The sequence below is a fragment of the Myotis davidii genome, unplaced genomic scaffold (assembly GCF_000327345.1).
Source record: "Myotis davidii unplaced genomic scaffold, ASM32734v1 scaffold415, whole genome shotgun sequence".
NCBI lineage: Eukaryota > Metazoa > Chordata > Mammalia > Chiroptera > Vespertilionidae > Myotis > Myotis davidii.
In genome coordinates, this window is record NW_006287951.1 from 2,090,662 (window position 1) to 2,113,545 (window position 22,884).

The 22,884-nt window shown below is 38.9% G+C and overlaps 1 protein-coding gene across 5 annotated transcripts in view; it reads right to left on the reverse strand.

Annotated features, from left to right (window-relative positions):
* Positions 1 to 3,614: 3,614 nt before the first annotated feature.
* RYK (receptor-like tyrosine kinase) overlaps positions 3,615 to 22,884 on the reverse strand; it is a 62,032-nt gene continuing 42,762 nt past the window's right edge. For all 5 annotated transcript variants that reach the window (XM_015561375.1, XM_015561374.1, XM_015561376.1 and 2 more), the window contains 2 exons: positions 6,444 to 6,580; positions 3,615 to 4,722 (listed from right to left, as the gene is read on the reverse strand). In XM_015561375.1, coding sequence (XP_015416861.1) covers positions 4,611 to 4,722; positions 6,444 to 6,580 — 249 coding nt within the window. In that variant the 3' untranslated portion in view covers positions 3,615 to 4,610. The remainder of the gene's footprint in view (positions 4,723 to 6,443; positions 6,581 to 22,884) is intronic.

Sequence of the window (22,884 nt, forward strand, 5' to 3'; positions counted from 1 at the left end):
TTTGTGGGCGTCCACACCCAGGGAAGAGGCTGAAAAGCTCTTGCAGGGGCAGGGGAAGGTGTCAGAGGAGACTCCTGGAGCCGGACAATCTAACCCGAAGCCTGTCATTCTAAGAGCAGCAGCGCATGCAAAAGAAGGAACAGGTGGAACAGCAGTAGTGAGCCAGCCGGTGGAGAAGCAAGGGAACTGCAGAGACTGCACCCAGGAGTTCTCATCCCCACCCTGAAGGCTCCGGAAACTGCTGAAGAGTGTCGAGCAGGATCGCAGTAGCTCCGCGTGGGAGTGTGGGAAGCGTTACTCTGGCAGAGGTTGGCTGGAAGGGGTAAGGGCCAAGAAAAAACTTACAGAGGCAACAGGGAAAAGATGGCAGCTAGCCAGACACTGTGATGGGTCTGAGGTTCTAGGTTAGTCAACTCAATAGAATGTCATTCAGTGGGAATGTTTCAAGTTTTGTTTCCCGCCTCCCATCACCCTCACATTATTTCCCCATTAAAACCATAACCTTTACCACAACCAAAGGGACTGGGAGGTGGAGGGCAGAGGCTTTATGCCTGTGGACCAAAGGGCAAGAGGCATGTCCCATACTCCACAGGGGTTTTTCTCCCTCTACTGGATCATTCCCGTTAGCCTGTGAAAGAAACATTCTCTGGTACCCGTATCTTCATCTGGAAAACAAACACGCTCTCCTCCCTGTCCCCAACTCCCACCAAAAAACCCCTCCCAGAACACTTCTTTGACCTTCCCTAGTTACCACTCCATTTCCCAATAGCTCTGACAGAAGAATCTCCCCTTTCCCACGTGTTCACACCTCAACCTGCTCTGATCCCTGCTGGTGTTGTCAATGCTTGTACCTTCCAAACGCCAAGTCCCACAGAAGACTCTCCACTGGAAACATTTTCTTCCCTGAGTTTCCACGACATCTCATTTTCCTGTTTTTGTTGTTGCTTTTTCCAACAGCAGTGGCTTCTTCTCAGTCTTCCTCTCAGACCATTAAATGCTGGTGTGCTTAGGACTCAGGCCTAGGACCTCCTCTCCATCTACACCATTCCCTGAAGCAAGTTCATCCAGTGCTATGGCTTTTAAAGATCAACTACATTACATTCCTCCACTTACATGTTCAATGAGACCTCTTCCCTGAGCTATACTCTCATGTATCTACTCCATTCAGATGACCATTTGGCAACCCAAACACAGCCCACCACAAATTACTGATCCCCCTGCCACGGCAAAATCCTGCTCCTCCTAGGGTTTTTTCCATCTCATTATATAGCTTAGCCATACAGTCAGATGCTCAAGCCCCAAACAAATTAGTCATCCCTGATCACTCTCTTTCCTTCTCCACCCCACCCTGTCTGTTACCCTCAAAACGTATCTCCAATCTGTCCCTTCAATCTCCCAAACCACTATACTTTCTTTCCTAAACTGTGCAACAGTTTCTTAAAAGTCTCATGACTTTTACCTCTGTCTTCCTACAATGCAATCTTCACAAAAGAGTTGGCATAACCTTTTTTAAAATGACAAATCAGCTCATGTCAGTCAATCCCTTACTGAAAAAAAATCCTTAAAATTTCATTGTATGTAAATAAAATATAAATATGCCCAATAGCTTGTAAGGCCCTGTTGCCCGTGCATGTCTCCCAGACTTCATGCGGAACCCGCCCTTCCCTGACTACAGTCCGGTCACACCGACCTCTGTTCTCTTCTTCCAGCAGTAGCCGCTGGAGGATAAACAGGAAGGGCTGAGCCTGGAGGCCCACTCGTTCCTGCTTTAAGTCCTCTGCAATTATGTCCCTTCTCAATGCTGTCTTTTTGGCATTCAGATCTCAACTCAAATGCCACCTGCTCAGAGAAGCCTGGCTAAATACTACATCTAAAGTTATAATACCACTCTACTTTATTTTCATAGCACTTACCAAAATCTAAAGTTTATTATCTGCTTCTCCTAACTAGAATATAAGCCCTAGAAAGGGCAGAACCTCATCTTTCTTGTTCCCTGCATATCTTAGAGCCAAATATACGGTGGGCACTCAATACATACATACTGAATAAATAGCCAATCCTCCTTGCTTCTACAAATAAAATCCTATATAATAAAAACCTATTATGCAAATTGACCCAATGCAGAATGACCAGTTGGTGGGGGATGGGGACAGTGAGTGGGCAGCGCCAGGCCAGCCAAGGTTGGTGCCAGCGGGCAGAGGGAGGGGACGGTGATGGGGGGGCGTGGCAGCGACCGGAAGTGGTGGAGGGGCAATTGGGGGCAGAGCCGGCTGCTCACCCACTGGTGCTGTCCCCCAATTGCCCTGCCGGTTGCCTCCCACAGAGGACGCCAGACTGCGGCTTAGGCCCACTCCCCGCGCCTTCAGTTGGACATCCCCCAAGGGCTCCTGGTCTGCGAGAAGGCACAGGCTGGGCTGAGGATCCCTGCCTCTGTGGCCCCCCACCAAACAATGCATGAATTTTCGTGCACCAGGCCTCTAGTATTCTTATAATAGCGGTGTTACAAGAAAGGACACAGGGTTGACTAGAGCCAGCTTATAATATCATGTCAGTGCTTTGTCAATTTGTTTCTTTCCTATAAAAATATCATTTTCTGCAAAGTCTGCTCAGTGACATTCACAATCTACGACAAAACAACTGGGAGACCAGCCGGGAAAATCTAACTGCTCTTTTCTTCCTATGGCAATGACTCCACGTAGGTTGGCAAGAAAAATCTCTTTAAATTCTTAAACCACCTTCTATGAAACAAATATACATACATACAACAGCTTACAATCAAATTCATAAGGATAAAGGCACCACCAGCCCAGCTAATGGACAGCACCTCTTACTACTCGCTAACTTGGGAAAGAAGTCAGATGTCATTACTTTTTCTTTTGAGCTGACCTTGTACATAGAACTGTGACTTCTAAACAGTGCACTAACCTGAACACACACACAAAAAATGCGCTGAATGTTGGAAGGGAAGCCAGCGTTATACATAATACCATAGTTAGTGCTAAACAATATGTATTGATTGGATGCCTTCTAAGATTGCAGGTTGTGAATGAAAACATCTATAACTTACAAAGAGTTCAAAGAGTTTTTTAACAACTGGCCATTCAGGGTGTTGAGTACCATAAAACCAAAGAGCCAGTGTTAATAAATCGTACATAGAAAAACCATGCTCTTGGCCTGTTTGTGACAGAGGATGGACTGTGTGAGCGATTTTCTCCAGATGTGCTGCTAATTCATAAAGCTTCTTTAGCAACAGCAAAGGCCTCCAACTGCTACGCATTCCCCCTTGTACACTTATGAGGATGGGAGTAGCGGAGGCACCTTTAGGCCTAACCATCTAGGAGGCCCATTCAACTATGCATTAGGCCAGCTATAACCAAGCACCAATACACACAGACCCCTAATTTAAAGGTTCTGGAGAAAAGTGTCAGTGTTGTGACACTTCTTTGTAATCATAATTCCAACTTTTTATTGAAACCTGGAGGCTGAGTAGAGTTAGCTGTAATTGTATCAGGGGCTGAAGGCCTTAGCAAAACACTCATGAAATACAACATCTTATCTACCTGCTGCATGTTCAAACCAATCATTGACTAGGAATGATATTTTCAATACTGCCATAACAAAAAACAAATCCTTTAATTTTTCAAGTGTTTTAAAAAACAATTTTATACTTGTCAGCCTTGAAGATAAGCACAAAATTTACCAGTTTACATTTTTTTAACTCACAACTTGAGCACCCACTCTGTGCATAGCACTAGTCTCGGTGCTATAAAGGGATTCCTAACCTTAGAAAACGTGACTTCACTCTCTGAAATTGTATTATCACCTTTTCCAGAGAGTGAAAATAAATAAAATCACCATTCTTTACTACTGACTTGCTCCAAACCTACTTCTGGCTCCTGGAAAAGCTAATATCTGCCAAATTTATGATGCTTCAATGAACTCAACTCCTACTTCCTCAAAAATAAAAAAACAGAACTTCTTTTCATTAAAAAAAATAAAAAACAATTTTTCTTGAAAGGGCAGTTTCCATTTCTAATAAGTATTTTTTTATTTCTTTTTTCATTCTAGCTTTTCAGTTTTCTTCCTCCAATATTGCCTTTTCTTGTACAAGGCAAACCAGACATCTTTGTATGCTGTTGTTCTTTTCCTAAGAAAAAGTACTTCATCTCGAAGACAACCATTCCCAAGACTAGTGATAAATATTTTTAAAACTTTAAAGGTGAATCACCTACATTTTACCTTGATGAAGTAAAAAAAAATAAAAAGCAGTTGGCACTAAAATGGCTATTCCAAGTGTTTAAACAATTTTAAAAACTGTTTATTTATTTTGTAAGAAGGTACCCCTAGTCCAAAGTAACTATGTTTTAAAAGTTTTTGGCCAAAAAATTTACAAAAACCTTTTCAGTTCAACCTAATAAAAGTGATATCTAGAAAATATTCCCCATTATTAAGTCTGTCTTTAAAGTTCAGAGTCTAATGCATTTCTAAGGCACAGTGTTCTGGAAGACGAATGTGCTTCTGCTGGCGTTGCGGGATGGGTGAAGCGTCCATGGCTGGCTCCCAGTGAGCCAGGCGGGCACCTTCCGCCTGGATGCTGTGGGATGTGACAGTCAAACATAGGCCCCCAGGGCTGCGTGGAACTCCGTGAGACACTGTACCAGCTGCTGGAACTTGGGCCTCTCCTCCGGATCCAAGGCCCAGCAACAAGCCATCACGGCAAATCTGCAGAGTGACAGAGATGGTACAGTGACGATGCAGTACTCCGAATTTTTTAGTAGATTTGATGCCAGTTATGTTTTCTGTCCACATATGGGCGTGGAGAGGATGACATATTAAAAATCAATCACCGTTACTACCTGTTGGGAACACTACAACGAAAAGAAGCTAAAAGGAGTTATGTGAATTTTACATGTGGATTTCAGTTCTTCATGAGAGCATACCAAAATATATCAGCAGATACAGAGACTTCATGTAAATACCTGTGTCATCCTGTAATGTATGTTCTGAGAGAAAGAACCTGGAGGAAGAGGAAGCTTTGGGTAAGCTCTAAGAACCTTGGGTCTTCAGGAAAATCAGGGCCAACGCTGTCACCTGCCGTGATGCAGGAACCTCAGGGATTCTAGCACGAGATGACAGTCACCCCTGCACTCAATCACCCTGACCGAGTCCCATTACAGGGGAAGTTGAGCTATGTGATAAAAGCAGGAAACAGGAACTATTTCACTTGCCAGTTCAAAACATCTTTATACATCAATTGACACCAACTGGCACAGCAAGAGGACCACAAGAAAACCTTTTTGTAACTAAACTCGTGGCCCAGTGCACAAATCCATACACATCAAAAGGAAATTAATTAGAAGAAATATTTTAATATCACCGTTCGCCCATTCTTTTTAACAGAAGTGTAAACCAAATTCATGATCAACAGTGACAGATCAAAACACACACGTGCGATTGGTGCCAGCAAGAGCTTTATATGTATCGTGCGTGCATGAGTCAACCTAGCCCTTTATATACATAGAATAAACTTGCTTAATTAGACCTGCTTTCTGATTTAGCTAAACTTTTTTTAACCCAGTGAAACACCCATGAAAATAGAATTCCACCGAGTCTTCTATCTACCTACTCCAGGACTTCTGTGAGGATCAAATGAGATGAGACACGGGAAAATGCTTCGTAGACATTTGGTTACAGTGTGAAATGTTTCCACCTGGCTATAAAGCAAGTTGGGTTCCTGGGCTGAAGAAACTCCAAGGAGGCTAGCTGCTAGGAAGAAGAAGCGGGAGTTGCTATGTGACGTCATTATCCAGTGCCCACAGTGACCATTTCTGGGCAGGACTGGGCTGTGCACCACATTTTGTGCCATGGGGTCTTGGCAGTGTTTGCTGCGATTTGGTGGGCTGTTGCTCCGGGGTGGTGGCGGGGCCTGTGTCCCACTTGGGGGAAGCCGGGTGTTGCTTTGTGGGCACCAGGTCCATGGTGCCATCTCTCTCTAAATGGCCAGTGTGTGTCATGGTAGCTCCTGCATTGAGCGTCTGCCCCCTGGTGGTCAGTGCATGTCATAGCGACCTGTCAGATGGTCGGACACTTAGCGTATTAGCCTTTTGTATAGATAGATATGTCCTTAGGACTCTACTAGTATAAATAAAAGTCATCCTTCACTCTGCATAGAGTAACCCACATAATGTTCAGTGTTTTCTCACTACGTACATTAGTCTCTTGGATGGATTAAGCCCTACAAACATAAGATGCAAAAAGTCCTAATGTCAAATGCATTAAAGAGTGGACGAGCCTGGCTGACTCTGTGGTTCTCTGGAAGAGTCAAACTCACGTCTGAAGAGTCATTATTCTCAAAGGGAAGCCTTTGGACACCTGCTGTTTTTCTTTTATCCCAACATCGTGAAAGGAATGAAACCCATGTCTTCAAGCACAGAAAAACTTACAGTTCATCAGGACAGTTGATAGGCTGGGCTATTCGGTAACCGTCTTTCAGGTACGCAGCCATCTCAAAGGGGTCAATGTCCACATAGGGCGTTTGGCCCAGAGTCATGAGCTCCCACAGCGTCACTCCGAAGGCCCACTGAGGAGAAGGAAAGCACAGGAGGGGTATTTAGAACAGTTGTCAGAGTGCTGCTGCCTGTAGCCAGGTACAGACCCAAAACTGCAGATTCACCAACTCTTAGGGAAAGCAAAATATTATCTACCACGCCCAGTTAGTTTATCTTGCTGGGGCAAAAAAAAACCAAAGCATTTGTGGATTCATCCTTTAATGTGAATATCATTAGTGGGTATTCTAAGGTGATTAGATGCATTGGAAAAAATTGTTTTTACTGTTGATTATAGGTTTTCCTAATATGAAACTTTGTTACTTTAAATACTGTAGCTCGTATCCACAATTGAGAAGTGGAAAATGAATATAACTTTAGCCTAACTGGAGGGAAGAGCATCCTGAATCAGTGAAATATGCAAAATATGTAATATATAGAATGCCATGGGTTTTTTACTATATTCACATAATTTAAATTAACAGGTATCTGAGAAGATATCTCCCAACCTTGCTTGAGTAAAAGGTCAGATTTATTTAAAAGTAACCTGTGAACTACTGACAGGAGCAGAACTCCTAAGCAGAGGCCACAGTCTCATTCCTGGTCACCTGGCTACCCGTGGCTCCTGGGAGCGCGTGGAGGGCAGGCAAGGTGTCTACACAGAACTGCTGCCACCTGGCCGGGAAGGACGCACAGAGGGGGCTCCCACTGATCTGCTGCCACATGTGAGCCCCAAGGTCAGAAAGGAGGCACAAAAGGGGACACCTGTGTACCCTGGTATCCTGTTTATGTCCTTTCAAGTTCTAGAAGTTGTGTATCCTGTATCTCACTTAAGTTTCACAACAAACCAGTGAGAATCATTGGCAGCCTGATTTTACAGGTGGGGAAACTGAGGCTGAGAAATAACTTGCCTCAAAAATTTTTGAGTGAAGGAGGAAAAAAAAAGGGGGGGGGACACACAAGACAAAAACAAGTCTGTTTACAAAATCTGAGCATAGTGCATTAAATTTTATGTTACTACTTTTTCAATAACATAATCTTGAAATACTCCCTAAAATATAAAGGTTTTTTTTAAAAAAGCCTATATTAAAGAATGAAAGTTTTATTTCTTATAATCTTTGTAAACAAAAAAACAATGGAACGATATCTTACAGAATATTTAAAAAACTGCTACTGGAGAATACTATACCAAATCAAAACATACTTCAAAAATGAAAGCAAACTACAGTTTTTCAGAAAACAAAAGCTGAGCGAATGTCACCAGGAGCCTGCACTGCAAGACCCAGGAGAGCAGCTCTTCACGTGAAAAGAAAGAACCCCAGACGGAAACATGGACCAGCACAAAGAATGGAGAGAGGGCTGAAAACATACCAGTAACAACTAGGAATGTTTTCCTCTTGTGAAAATGTCCTCACTAGATTGTTTACAGCAACAACCGCAACCCTGCATTGTGGGGTTTATAATACCTAGAGAAGTATAATGCATGCCCATGATAGCACTTAGGATGGACAGGCTGAGTGGAACTATTTCATTGCAAGCTGCTTATATTAAACATGAAGTGGCAGAGTATTATTTGAAAGTAGGTCTATATTGTAAACCTTACAACAGGTTTCCCAGCCTCAGCCCTCCCGATACCCTGGGGTGGGGAATTCTTTGCTGCGAGAGGTTTTGTGCTTTGGAGGATGTTGCACAGCACCCTAAGTTGTGATAACTAAAAATGCCTCCAGACATTGTGGAAGGTCCCCTGGCTGGGGGTTGGGGTTGTGGGGTATGGTAAATTGCACCCCCCGCCCAGTTGAGAAACACTAAAGTAGACTGATCAAAGAAAGAAAGACACAGATTACCAATATCAGGAATGAAAGAGGGAATGGAATATCACCACAGATCCTATGGACATAAAAAAAATACTATGAACTCAGCTTTATGCCAATAAATGTAATGTTAGATGGACAAATTCCTTGAAATACACAAATTACCCAAACAGACACAAGAACAACTTGAAAATACTTATAGCCCTATACCTATTAAAGAAAGAGTTCATAATTAAAAATCTTTCCACACACAAAAAACTATGTATCCAACCAGTTTCACTGGGTGAATTCTATCCAACTTGAAAGAAAAAAACCCCAAAAACAGATCTGTACTAGTTTCTTAGAGCTGCCACGACAAAGTGCCATAAACTGGGTGGCTTAACAGAATTTACTTTCTCACAGCTCTGCAGGCTAGGAGTCCGGTGTGAGGGTGTCGGCAGGGGTACGCCCCCTCTGGAGCCTGTGGGGAGCATCCTTCCTGACCTGCTCCTAGTTCTGGTGGTTTGCTGGCAATCCTTGGTGAAATGCAGCTGAAACATTTCAATTTCTGCCTGTTCTCAAGCGACATTCTTCCCTTGAATACCATGGTGTCTCTTCTTATAAGGATATTAGTCATACTGGATTAAATAGTCCACCCTAAATGAGTATGACTTCATCTTAACATTTTACTGCAATGACCCTATTCCCAAATAAAGCCACATTCGGAGGTACTGCACCTATTTTGTGTGTGTGGAGGGGGAGAGGGACACACAATTCAATCCACAACACAACCCTACACTAACTCTTCCGGAAGGAGGGCACACTTCTCAACTCATTTTGAGGCCAGCATTACAAGAAATACCAAAACCAAAGCGTTCAGCCTTTTGGAACTTAGTATCTTTTTCATTAACAGTGACCATTTGGGAGCAGCAATGCCCATCCTTGAGGTCTGTGCTTTTTGGTGGTGCTGGAGTGGGGCGACAGGAAACTGATGGAGATGGATGTATACATTTTAAATCTCCACAGAAGCAGAACCTACTGGTTTAAGGGGAACATTCTATTCCACTTAAAAAATGAAAAAATGCTGTCAAGTTAATAAAAGTTAAAGGAAGCTACATACTTACATACAGGTATTTACTTATCTACTTTAATACCTTCCTCTCCATGAACTTTTAGTACTGACACTGATTAGTACAAATGATGCTAAATTCTTAAAACTGTGCCCAACTTCTATCAGGAAGGTAGTGCACTACACAGAATAGAACCCAAAGAAGGGAAACTGGTTAGAAGGGATTTCCCACCCCCCACCCTACACCCCGGAGCAGCTGTGGGGAAGGATAATCAATCCAACCAGAGTTTGGAGGAAGAAACGGTAGGGAGCGATAACATATGGATACTGCCACTTTGTACACGGGAATAGCTCCATTCCGACAAGGGAGGAACATTCTAACAATTTCGGATGGTAAGGGACTTTCACAGTCATGCCAGTGGTGTCTGAGACCCGGAGTGCGCACAGGTACCGCAGCAGTTCAATGAGTAGAAACTGACTTTTAAAAATTACTTCTTTTGCATTGTTTTGTCCACATTATCGCTGAGCATTCATGCAAGGTTCTCATATTAAAAACTGCAATGCTAATAAATGCCAAAAAAGGACAATAAAGCCAAAGGGTGCACTGCAGTTTCATTTCCTTAAAAGCCAACAAGTGATTAATTACATGTTGGCTCACCAACCCTTCAAAAAAAATCAAGACCAATAGCACAAGGATGATTAACTTGTTCTCTGAAAGTCTTCTGATAACTGAACCATTTAAAACTCAGACAGACTTATTCTATAATTTCCTTTTGTTTGACGTCATTGGAAAGGGAGTGATAAGAAGGTCAAGTTGTTTTTTCCAGAGTTTCATAAAAGGCTGTGGCTACTGTTAGAAGGGTCTCAAGGTCTGGGGCCATTCTTACTCAGTGCTATTCTTACTAAATGTTAAAATGTGGTTGAGTATTTTGCAGATGAAGCTGTAAACAGAATGAGCTGACAGGAACTCAACCAGGAAAGCCAATCACAATGAAGAAATCAACATGTATTTGACCACATAGTGTATATAAGCAAGCCTAAGCCTCCTTGCAGAGAGGCAGAGCTATGGCTGCGAGTCCCATCTTTGTCACTTGCTGAAAGAAAATAAAACTACCAACAGCCCTGAACCCCTTGAGTTCGGTAACACTATGTCCACTTAAAGAATGTTAGAGAATAACAAATTCTATTCATTTTATTCCTCTTCTCACAACTTATTTTATAGATTTTTAATATACAGGATGTAAAGCATTCTTTTCAACTAACAATGTATTCTGATGTGACTTGTCAAAAACTGTATAGATAAAATTATTTTTTACTCTATTATGTCATGTTAACTAACGGTGGGGCTACTAAGAGATTTCCATGCTGTTACTTCAGGGACTTAAAATGCAAGGCTGACCTCAGTATACTACATGGATAGAAAAAAATGTTGTCAAATTCTTGATTATTCTATCTGACCACAATAAGAGCATAATTAAATGTTCTATGGCTAGGCCTTTCTGTTAACACTAGATACCTAACATCCCTTTCTCGTGGAAAGTGGAAATGGGTTTCAATCACCAAAGTGCAATTAATTTAATCTGGGCCAAGTGCTTTCCAAGCCTGACTAACAAGAAGAATTATCTGGGGTGCTTGTTTAAAGTGCAGACTTCCCAGTCCTATCTTGAAAGTTCTGAGGCCTGGAACACACTATCTTTAACAAGAATCCTAGCTGTGTCTTAAGAGCCAGCAAATTCAGGTACTCGTCTTAGATATGTTAGCGGAGGTGGTCAGATCACAAAGACATTTTTCATTTTTATTGTAGGATGGCCGACATACAATGACCTGCGCATAAAGTGTTCGATTCGATAAGTTCTGACCTATGTATGCACCCCAGAAGCCACTGCCACATCAAGAAAATAAACACCTCCATAACCTTCAAAAGATTCTTCCTGCTTTAATCCTTTCCCTTCCACTCCTATGTAACCATCGGCTTTCTGTCACTATAGATTAGTTTGTATTTTCTAAAATTATATATAAATGAAATATTTAAACTGTACACTCCCCTCCCCCCCGAGCTTCTTTCACTCAGAATAAGGATTCTGAGATTTATCCCTGACACAGCATGTTTCAACAGTTCATCCTTTTTCATTGTTGAATAAGTAGTCCATTGTATGAATATAGTGATTTGTTTATCCATTTGTTTATTCATTTTACAAATATAGTGGTTATTTCCAGGTTTAGCTACTAAAAATACAGCTATGAACATTTGTGTACAAGTATTTGTAAGGACATATGCTTTCATTTATCCAGCAGCAAAATGACTGATATGGTACATATACACTTAACTTTTTAAGAAACTGCCAAACTGTTTTCCAAAGTGAATATACATATTAGATCTCCACCAGCAGTGTAGGAGCTATAGTTCCTCCATATCCTTGTCAACAGTCTTTCCATTTTAGTCATACTGATGGGTGTGTAATGGTATTTCACTGTGGTTTCAGTTTGCACTTTTCCTGATGACTAATGATGTTGACCCTAATTTCATGTGATTATTTGCCATTCATATATCTTTGCTGGTGAAATGTCTCTTCAAATATTTGCCCACTTTTGTCTTGGGTTGCTTTTTTATTACTGAGTTTTGAGAGTACTTTTATATATTCTGCATATGTCCTTTATCAGATGTGTTGCAAATATTTTCTCCATATGACTTGTCTTTCATTCTCTTAACACTGTATTTCAAAGAGCACAAATTTTAAATTTTTATGAAGTCTAAATTGTCCTTTTATAGATCTTGGTGTCTTATCTATGAAATCTTTAACACAAAGTTCCAAGATTTTCTTCTATGTACTTTTCTAGACATTTTATAGTTTTAGATTTTAAATTTGGTCTATAGCAATATTGAGTTAATTTTGTGTATGGAGGAAGGTATGGATCCAAGTTCATTTTTCTGTAGCTGGATATCCATTGCTCCAGGACTGTGTGTTTAACAGAAAATTCTCTCTCCACTGAATTGCCTTTGCACTTTTGTTGCAAATTAGTTGACCGTACATTATGTGGGTCAACTTTTAGATACTCTATTTTGTTCCACTGATCTGTCTACCTTAAGGCTAATACCAGTCTGTCTTGGTTACTATAATTTGAAATCAGACCTCCAATTCTGTTCTTTTCAAAGCTGTAGTGGCTACCCTAGGTCCTATTATGTTCACATGAATTTTAGAATTAACCTGCCAATTTCTACCAAAAAAATTAAAAAGCTTGCAAAGATTTTTTTGGGGACTATGCTAAATCTTTATGTCAACTTGGAGAGAACAAATATCTTAAGTTTTCTAACCAGTAAACATGGTATACTTTTCCATTTATACAGATCTTTAATTTCTCATAAGGATGTTTTATAGCTTTCATTGTATAGGTCTTCACATGTTTTGTCAGATATATTCCTAAGAATTTCATATTTTTATGCTTTTTATGTTGTAAAAAAACCTTTGATTTCTGATTTTTCATTATTAGTGTACAGTAATCCAAAAAATTATTGTGCATTTATCTTGTATCTGGAAATCTTTATAAACTCATCTGTTAGTTCTAGTAGCTATTTTGTATATCTCATTGGATTTTCTTCATAGATGGTCATATCCACAAATAGTACTTTTTCCTGTCTAATCTTTTATTGCCTATTATTTCCTCTTCTTGCCTTAGTGTGCTGGCTGCAACCTCAAGTACAATACTGAAGAGAAGTGATGAGAGTGGGTATCCCTCTTGTCCCTGTTATCAGGTAAAGAGCATTGTCTTTCACCAGGAAGTATGATGCTAGCTGTAGACTTTGGTTTTTGTAGATGCCCTTCATCAGACTGAACGAGTTCTCTTCTATTCCTAGACTGTTAGCAAATTTTATTAGGAATGAACTTTGAATTTTCTTCTAATACTTTTCTGCATATATTGAGATGATCATCTGGTTTTTCTTTTTTAGTATGTTAATACAGAAAATTTACCATTTTGAAATGGTAAAACAAACTTGTATCCTTGGGATAAAGCCTATGTGGTCATATTATTTTTAAAATATATTTTTGAATTCTATTTACTAAACGTTAGGTTAAAATTTTTGAATTTAGGATCATGAGAAATAATGAGCTATAGTTTTCTTCTCATCTTTGTCTGGTATTGTTTCAGGTAATGCTAACCTTATAGGATGAATTAGAAGTATTTTTTCCTCAATTTTCTGAAAATTATATAGAATATGTATTATTTTTTTCCTGGAGTGTTTGGAGGTACTCAACCGTGCCCTAGAATTCACTATGGACCTAGAGTTTTCTTTTAGGACAGGCTTTTAATTAAAGACTCAATTTATTTAATGTGTATATAGGGCTATTCTATTATCTACTCCGAGTGAGCTTTGAAAGTTCTTATCTTCCAAAGAATCTGTCTGTGTCTAAATTTATTGGGAAACAGTTGCTCATAGTATTTTACTAATGAATACCTATGAGAATCTATAATGATATTACCTCTTATTCATTATATTGTTAATTTGTAACCTCTTTTTTTTTCTTAGTCTGGGAAGAGATTTATTGTTAATGATATACTCAAAGAGTTAAGCATTGGCTTCACTGATTTTCTCTCTTGTTTTTCTGTTTTGCATTTCACTGTCTTCTATTAAATCTTTATTATTTTCCTTTATCTACTTACTTGGTTTTTAATTTGTTCTTTTTCTAGTTTCTTAAGGTGAAAACTAAGATCACTAATTTGAGACTTTTCTCCTTTTCTAATAATTGATGTTTATTAGTATATATCCCCAAATTTTGAAATGTGTTTAATTCAATTCTAAATACTTTATAACTTCCCTTTTGCTTTTTGCTTTGACACATGAACTATCTAGAAGTATATTATTTAGTTTCTAAATATTTGGGGATTTTCTAGATTCCTAGTTCTTATTTTTAAATCAATTACATTGTATTCACAAAACCCTACATTTTATGAATTAAATCTTTTTGAATTTACTGACTTGTTTTATGGCCCAGAATATGGTCTAGCTTAGTAAATATTCCATGTGCTCTTGAAAAGAATATGCATCCTGCTGTTGTTGGAATGGAGTGTTCTATAATTGTTAATTAGATCTAGTTGGTTGACACTGTCATTCAACTTACTATTTGGTCACTTCCTGAGAGGGCTTGGAAATGTTTTCAATTATCTTTTAAAGAGATATAAATAATAAGAAAAAAACTTATGTATTACCCATGCAGTGACCATTTCTGGTGCCCTTTGTTCCTTTGTATAGATCCGTATTTCCACATGGTATCATTGGTTCCTAAAGGATTTCCTTCAACATTTCTTGTAGTGTGGGTTTGCTGGTGATGAATTTTTTAACTATTTTGTTCTGAAAAAGTCTTTATTTCTCCTTCATTTTTGAAGGATACTTTCCTGGTTATAGAACTCTATGTTCATACCTTTTTCTTACAGTGCTTTAAAAACGATGCTTCACTGTTTTCTCCCTTGCATTGCTGCCATCCTTTCCTTGGTCCCTTTGTTAAACATATTAACACGTATTTTTGTTTTTCTGGCTGCTTTTAATATTTTCTCTTTATCACTAGTTTTGAGCAATCTGACTATGTGCTGTGGTTTCGTTTCTTCAGGTTTCCTGTGTTTGGGGTTTGCTGAGTCCTTAGATCTATGGGTTTATATTTCCCCCCAAATTTGGAAATATTTCAGTGGTTACTTCTTCAGTATTCTTTCTACCCACCCGACCCTCCACTCATGTCCTTGGGGACCTCAATTACACATATATTCAGCAAACTGAAGCTGCCCACCGGCTCAGGAAGAGATCCTTCTTCAGGAGTTTTCGGTATCTTCTCTCCTATCTCTTGCTTTACTCCCATCTCAGAAGGGAGGTGGACCTCCTCCTGTGCCAAGAGTGTATCTTCACCTGGACTCCTGGGCGCACTCACCCATCATCTCTTAGACCTCCCCTCCAATGACCACGTTTCCAACCTCTCTCTCCCGCTTGCTTCCCTGGCCTAAAAACAAACCAACAACCCAACATAATAAAAACAAAACGCAAAAAATAACAAAATAGAGCCTCTCTTGATCCTGCCATCCCATCAAGCTATGATCTTTTCATTTCTCTTCACAGCTGAACTTCAAAGTGTAATATATTTATTGTCGCCATGTTTTCACCTTCCAGTGTCAAATATCACATCTATCTTTAATGATTTACTAAAGCTGCTTGTTCAAAAGCCTCTTTCTTCACTCCTCACCTCCCTCCCCCCCCGCCCAATGATTTCCTCATTCTTTCTGACCAATGCAAATATGTTTACAGACTAGATTCTCCTTGAAACTATTTTCTTCCCCAGCTTCTATGATACAGCATTCTCTGGATTCTCTTCTTATCTCTCCATTTTCTTTCTTTTCTCACTAATTAAAAATAAACATTCCCTATTCCCTTGGCTTTCTTCTCTCTAGATATTCACTACCTCAGGGGTCAAATGCTCTAGTTCATTCAATCACCACTTTTAGGAAGTTAATGTCCAGTTTCTAATATCTTGCTTCTATGCCTTTACAGAATTCCAGACCCACATTCTTAAACTCAACATGCCCCATATCAAATTAATCATGTTTCCCCAAACCAGATATTCTACCCACTGTCTTCAATTATGTTGCATCTTCACAGTGGCTTAGGATTTATTGCAACAGCATAACTAAATAAAAGTACAAATCAAAGATTGCACTCAAGTTTTCAGAAACATGGGCCCTGAGTAAAAAGGCACAGTAGACATTTATGCAACAGATCTAGTAGTTAAAAGGGTAGGTGGGTGGGGAGCTCAGGCCGCGAAGGTAAATTAATAAATCATTTACTCAGATAATAACTGTAGTCAAGAGAACAAATGGGATATCTGATGGGAAGTCTATGGGAGTGGGACAAGGAGAAATGTGAGGATTCAACATGGAAATAGAGAGAAGAGGCCAGTGTAAGGCCATTCAGGACTCTTTTACACAGTCAAGTACACAGCTCTCCAAAGATAAGATCAGTACTGCTGGCTGAGACTGTTCTTAAAATAAATGACCCCAAAGGCATATATATGGATGTCAACTTCATTTCTGTAACTATGGAACATCTGCTAAGGGAAAATAACTAAGGCAGCGTTCCCACTGCCCATTCTGGGGAGAATGACTTGTCCATAAATATATGAGGCAGCATGTGATAGGTGGTATTAGGTCGGTACAAAATTCTCTGGGGAATCGAAAAAAGATAAAATCAAAGGTCATAAAGGGCCTTGGCAAGGTGGGTCAGTTGGTTGGAGCGTGGTCCCATGCACCAAAAGGTTGGAGGTTTGATCCCTGGTTGGGGAGAGTACGAGAAGCAACTAACTGATGTTTCTCTCTCTAAAGCCAATGAAAAACAGTCTCAGGTGAGGATTAAAAAAAGGTCATAAAAGGCCTTGGTATGTTTGGAACCAACAGGAATTCCAGACTTGCTGAAATGCAGAATATAAGGAAATGTACAGGGGTTTTATGAAGCTAAAAAAAGACAAGGACAATAAGATTGAGGAATAGAGGCTCTAAAAAACAGGGGAAGGAGTTTGGATCTTTAAGCCTTCACTTTGAAGAAATATTCATGGAGAAATATTCCTAGCAGTGGAAGATTGCATTTACTAGACTTATTAACATTAAGCAGTTTTCACAAGTTTTCGAAACTGACACTCCACTGTGCACAAGATTTAGGCTTTATTAGTATATATCCCTTCTAAATATCCATTTTTTTAAAGATTTTATTATTCTGTGAATTTTAATTTTTCAGACACATTTTCTAGGCCTTTTCAATAACTGTAACTGAAATATACAACTACAGGATTATGTTACTCTAACAAAGTTTTACTACTTAAACTTTAAGATCCAATAAATTTATACAAGTAACCCTTGAAGGGATCGGGCCCTTTTAATAATTCTTCAACGTTAACTATTAACTAAAATTCTTAATACTCCTCCAGATTTTATCACTGTGGCTAATATTTTTTTATTCCAGCTAAACAAACATACCCAGATGTACAATGACTATATAAAATGCATTGATTGAATCATATATCAAATTCAGTACGTGCTGCTAACACAACTTTAAAAATCAGCTATCTTTAGGCATAATATTACACGTGACTGAAAAGATACTCCTTCTGCTGTAAATCTGTCCTAGGCTCTGTGATTAGGGAAGACAGAAGAGCCAACATTGGATGCCTACCAGGCGGTCATACATTTCTGCTATTCATGGCATGTTCCTCCACTGTCCCAGATGCCAAAACACTGCTCCACCAGAGCACCGGGTCTATCTGAAGGGAATGTTACATACAAAGGGCAGGGCAGGAATGGTAACAAGATCTCTTAAGGAAAATATCTATTCTTAGGGAGAGCCAAACACAGGAAATACATCAAGGCAATTAATCAAAAAATAGCAACTAGTCACCTCTGAAAATATATGAACTGTTCTTGAAATAAACCCATTTATTCCTCATTTCCAGGAAATATTAAGGCTAATAAATACTTTTAAATAAAACTAAACAGTATCTTAATTTTAAACTTCAAATCTTTATTTCCTAGTGTCATCTCTTTAGCTTTTCCATAATGTCTTTATATCAATTCCTCTTAACCTGAATTTCATATTTAAACAGTAAGTCTAAGATTATTGATATATAAAATCTGCAACCATAATGGCAGCAAATACATATTAGGCATCTCAGCATTATTCTAAAATTAATAATGAAGATAAAACATAAAACAAAAAGCTTTCTAGAGGGATTGAGGGGAAAAAAGAGAAAGAGCTCATGGACACGGATAACTGTGGTGACTGTGTGGGGTGGGGAGGTGGAGAAGGGTATAGTGGAGATAATGGTGATTGGGGGGAAAAAGGATTCTCTGAAAAGTACAGTTTTATCTTTGATACTAGAGTAGTTTTAGGTCAAAAGACCAATCCTCAGGGGTAAGTTATGAATGTGAGTTTCTCCTGCTCAGGTCTGCTCAGGGCGTGGCAAAGACTTTCCAAGGGACTAGGCAGTGTTTACAGGTAATGAGAAGCCCTCTCCTTTAAATGTCCTACCAGATAACTTCACAGATCTCCCTCCTCCAGGCAATGCTTCATGTTTACAAAATAAACAGTATAGAGGCCCTGCACCCTAAAAACTGTTCCAATATCTTAAAGGATCTCCTTGTGGCCATAAACCACACTGATGTGATTAGCATTAAAACCATTTCCTTGACTTGTTTATCCCAAGAAAATGCTTTTTAAACACAATGTAATAAAGACAAGAAAACCAACAAGAACAAAACTCTTAATTGTGCATTCTTGATTGCATTTAGTCTCTTAATAAATGATAGTCTTTTAACAGCAGAACTGTTAGCTACAATTAGCTAAAGAATTCAAAGATATAAATCAAAAAATTATTTTCAAATAAAGGAAAAGAAAGTCACCAAAAAAATCTATGATGGAATTCACATCTAATGAAAACAGAATAAAAACAATATCCAGAAATTCTTAAGAATGCCCATGATGACATCATATCTTAAAATAATGTTTGAAGGAGATTTATAACTAGTCAAATCTAGTTGTGCGCATTTCCTAAGTTCAACAGTTAAAAGCTGATATTAGCTTTATAAGAATCTTGACATATTGAAATATAGAATTTTTCCATTAAAAATTGAAAACACAACCCAGAGATACAATGTATTATTTGTACGATGGAAAACATTAGTATATTCCTTAAAAAATCATGTAGAGTTTTTAACTAAAAAAAACAACAACAAAAAACAAAAATGTTAAAAGGACAAAGAAAATGTCCCCTCCAAGGCAATAATATAATTAGTTGTTACATTTATACCTAAGATATGTATTTTACATGTGTAGGGACTCTGGTGGGAGTGAGGTTATATTATTTGTTTTGCATGTGAATCTGCATGATGTTTTTCAGCCCAAAAATAGAAAATTAAGTATAGCTTTTAAACTCCCAACTCCATCCATAAAGAAAAAAAGCATAATGATTATACCTATACATTTTCCTGATTTATACTATTATTTTTAAATATATTTTGAATTATAGTTAACATACAGTATTATATTAGTTTCAGGTGTACAATACAATGATGCAGTATTTATCTATACTAATAAAAGGGTAATATGCTAATTAGACCGGACATCTTCTGGACGTCCTTCCGGACAAAGCTATGGCGGCTGGGCTGAGGCAGAGGCGGTTAGAGGTGATGAGGCCAGCAGGGGAGAGCAGTTAGGGGGATCAGACTGGCAGGCAGGTGTACGGACATCCCCCAAGGGGTCCTGGATTGGAGAGGGTGCAGACTGGACTGAGGAATGACCCCATGCACGAATTTCATGCACCGGGCCTCTAGTATACAGTATTTATATACCTTATGAAGTGATCCACAATAAGTCTAGTAACCATCTGTCCCTTACAAAGTTATTACAGTATTAATAACTTTGCTGTTATTGCAATTATTCCCTATGTTGTACATTACACTCGCAAACATTTATAACTGGAATTTTGTACTTAATTACCTTCCCCTTTTCTGTTAATCCTCCCACTTACCTCCCCCTCTCGGAACCATCAGTTTATTCTCTGTATCTATGGGACTGTTTCTATTTCATTTGTTTCACATTTTTCTTTTTTAAATCATGGTGTGTGTTTTTAATGTTTTTATTGATTTCAGAGAGGAAGGGAGAGGAACAGAGAGATAGAAACATCGATGATGCAAGAGAACTACTGATCAGCTGCCTCCTGCATGCCCTCTACAGGGGATCGAGCCTGCAACCCAGGCATGTACCCTGACTGGGAATCAAACCGTGGCCTTCTGGTTTGTGGATTGACACTCAACCACTGAGCTACACCAGACAGGCCACACAGCTTTATATTTAATCTCTTCATTAAGAGTAGTACATATTGCATTTGGGTGGTGAATTATATTTCCTTTTTATCAAGTAATTTTTATTATTATTATCATTGATGTAGCGGATTTAAGAATTCAAAAAATATTCAATCCTATAAAATTGAAAAGCAGGATTTTTACACTAACAGCAACATCATAGTCTTAGGAAACAAAAGGGTATTCCTCTTCCTTTAAACCTCAATTATCCAAGGCAAAAGATACTAGTATTTGGGAGGGTTCAATACCCAGTCAGGGCACATGCCTGGGTTTGGGCTTGATTCCCAGTTAGGAGGCGTGCAGGAGGGAGCCCATTGATGATTCTCTCTCATCTTTGATGTTATCTCTCGCTCACCTCTCCCTTCCTCTCTGAAATCAATAAAAATATATTTAAAAAAACTATTTTAAAACCAAAGTTAAACCTGTTTTCCTCCACACCCTATAAACAAAGCTTTGCTTAAATGTAGAAACTGGTGAAGAATTCCAGCTACGATTCAGAACTCCTGACTAAAGATTTTTATACCCTAAAAACAAGCACCCTATCAAATAATACAATTGGTCCTTAATGTCATTCAATACAGTAGCTGTGTGCTGGCCTAAAACTCCAATTCTGTTTTCTCTTTTGATATTATTTGAGAAAAATCAAAAACAAAAAAGCAACCCTTCTCCCTAAAGAAAGCTTCCAGGTTTTCTTTAGATGCTTTGCATATTTGTACTGTTTTACTTGACATTGTAACTTCTTGACAATGTTAGAGAAGTTTTATTCTATTATGAAAGCTCTGAGGAAACAGAGGCCTAGTTCCCCACTTCTATACATACAAGCTGAGCCCTTCGGGTTCAGATCTAAGAGACTAGATGTTTTCCCCACCCAAGCCTCTGGCTGGGAACAGCTATGGCAACAAGTTTTTATCCACTGTGAACTTGTGCAGCTGCTCCTAAAGGAAAACCTCCCTTCCTCATCATCACTCATATTTACTCTGCCTGTATGACAAGTGTCAGATATGTTGTTTTTTCCCTGAGAGTGGTTGATTTTAAGTTAAAACAAAGTCTTTTGAAGATATGCACAATAGAAGACTTCAATTAACAGAAAAAAGGCAAAAGACAACGTAAGTAAATTGTTCACCCACATCAGGTGAACACATTTAATCAAGACACTTGGTATATAAAAAAGGCACCCTATTATCAAATAGCTAACCTCGCTTCTGAAAAAGAAAAAAAGGTAATTAGATTTTAATTAACAAGAGAGGGTTTCTCCCCTTATCAAATCATTCTAATGACAAGGATTTTAAATGAAAATATCAAGTTTTCAATATAGAAGTCTTAAATAATTTTAATTACTGAATGTAGTACGTTGAAAGACGGCCCTAAAGATATGTCCACATTCAAACTCCTGAGACTTGTAAATATTACCTTATTTGGCAAAAAAAAGTGATTAAGTTAAAGACCTTGAGAATAGAAGCTTATCCTAGCTTATGTAGCGGGGTCCTAAATATAATCATATCCATCATTATGAGAGGCAGAGAGAACTTTGAGAGACAGGAACATACGAGGAGAAAGTGATCTGAACATGCAGCAGGGGGAGGCAGCCCCAAACCAGGAAAGGGCAACTGCCCCCTGAAGGTGGGAGAGGTAAGGAGGGTTTGCCTCTGAGAGCCTTTGGAGGAAGCACAGCCCTGCCTGCCTCTGGATTTCACACATTTGGCTTCCAGAACTCAACTCTGAGAGAATAAATCTCTGTCATTGAAAACGACCAAGGTTGTTGTAATTTGTTACAGTGGCCACAGGACGCTAATCCACTGAGAGAAAGAGGGTGTTAAAAGAGTAATCCTTACAGCACACACACTTAGCAGCAGAAGTAAAAGGATAACGTGATACTATAAATAAAATGAGACACAATACATAATAACATAGTAAGCCCATTTTTTACAGTTGTAACTTTGAAACAAATTACTCTATTAAGATTTTACATGTAACACTAACAGATATCACTGATCATTCAGTGTTTGCAGTTAACACAAAAATTATGATGGCAATTGCTTCTTTTTTAAAGTATGTTTTTATTGATTTTAGAGGTAGAGAGAGAAATAACAATGATGAGATAGAATCATTTATCAGCTATATCCTGCACACCCTAGGGGATCAAGCCCCAACCCAGGCATATACCCTGACCGGGAATTGAACCATGACCTCCTGGTTCATGGGTCAACTATTCAACCACTGAGGCACACCAGCCAGGCACAACTGTTTATTTTATTCCACAATCCCATTCTATCCCAAAATACTTCTTTATACCTACACTCTGAATGTTTCAAAAAGCTACTTTGTGACCAAAAATATGTTTCCATAGCTCCCTGTACTTATACCTACCTTATCTGCAGTTTAAGCTAACCTCTGAATATTCACTACAATAAAGTCCAGTAAGAGACAGGAAAATAAATTCATCTTCCAAAACAGAATAAAAAGTGACAGAATTTAAAAATGCCTGCAAAATACCCGTAAGTATATGTGACTTCTGAAACTGAACATCACTAAGTATGAAGAATCCCACTACATGATCTGCTCCAGTGGGCAGACCACCCAGAAGCTGACAGAGGGA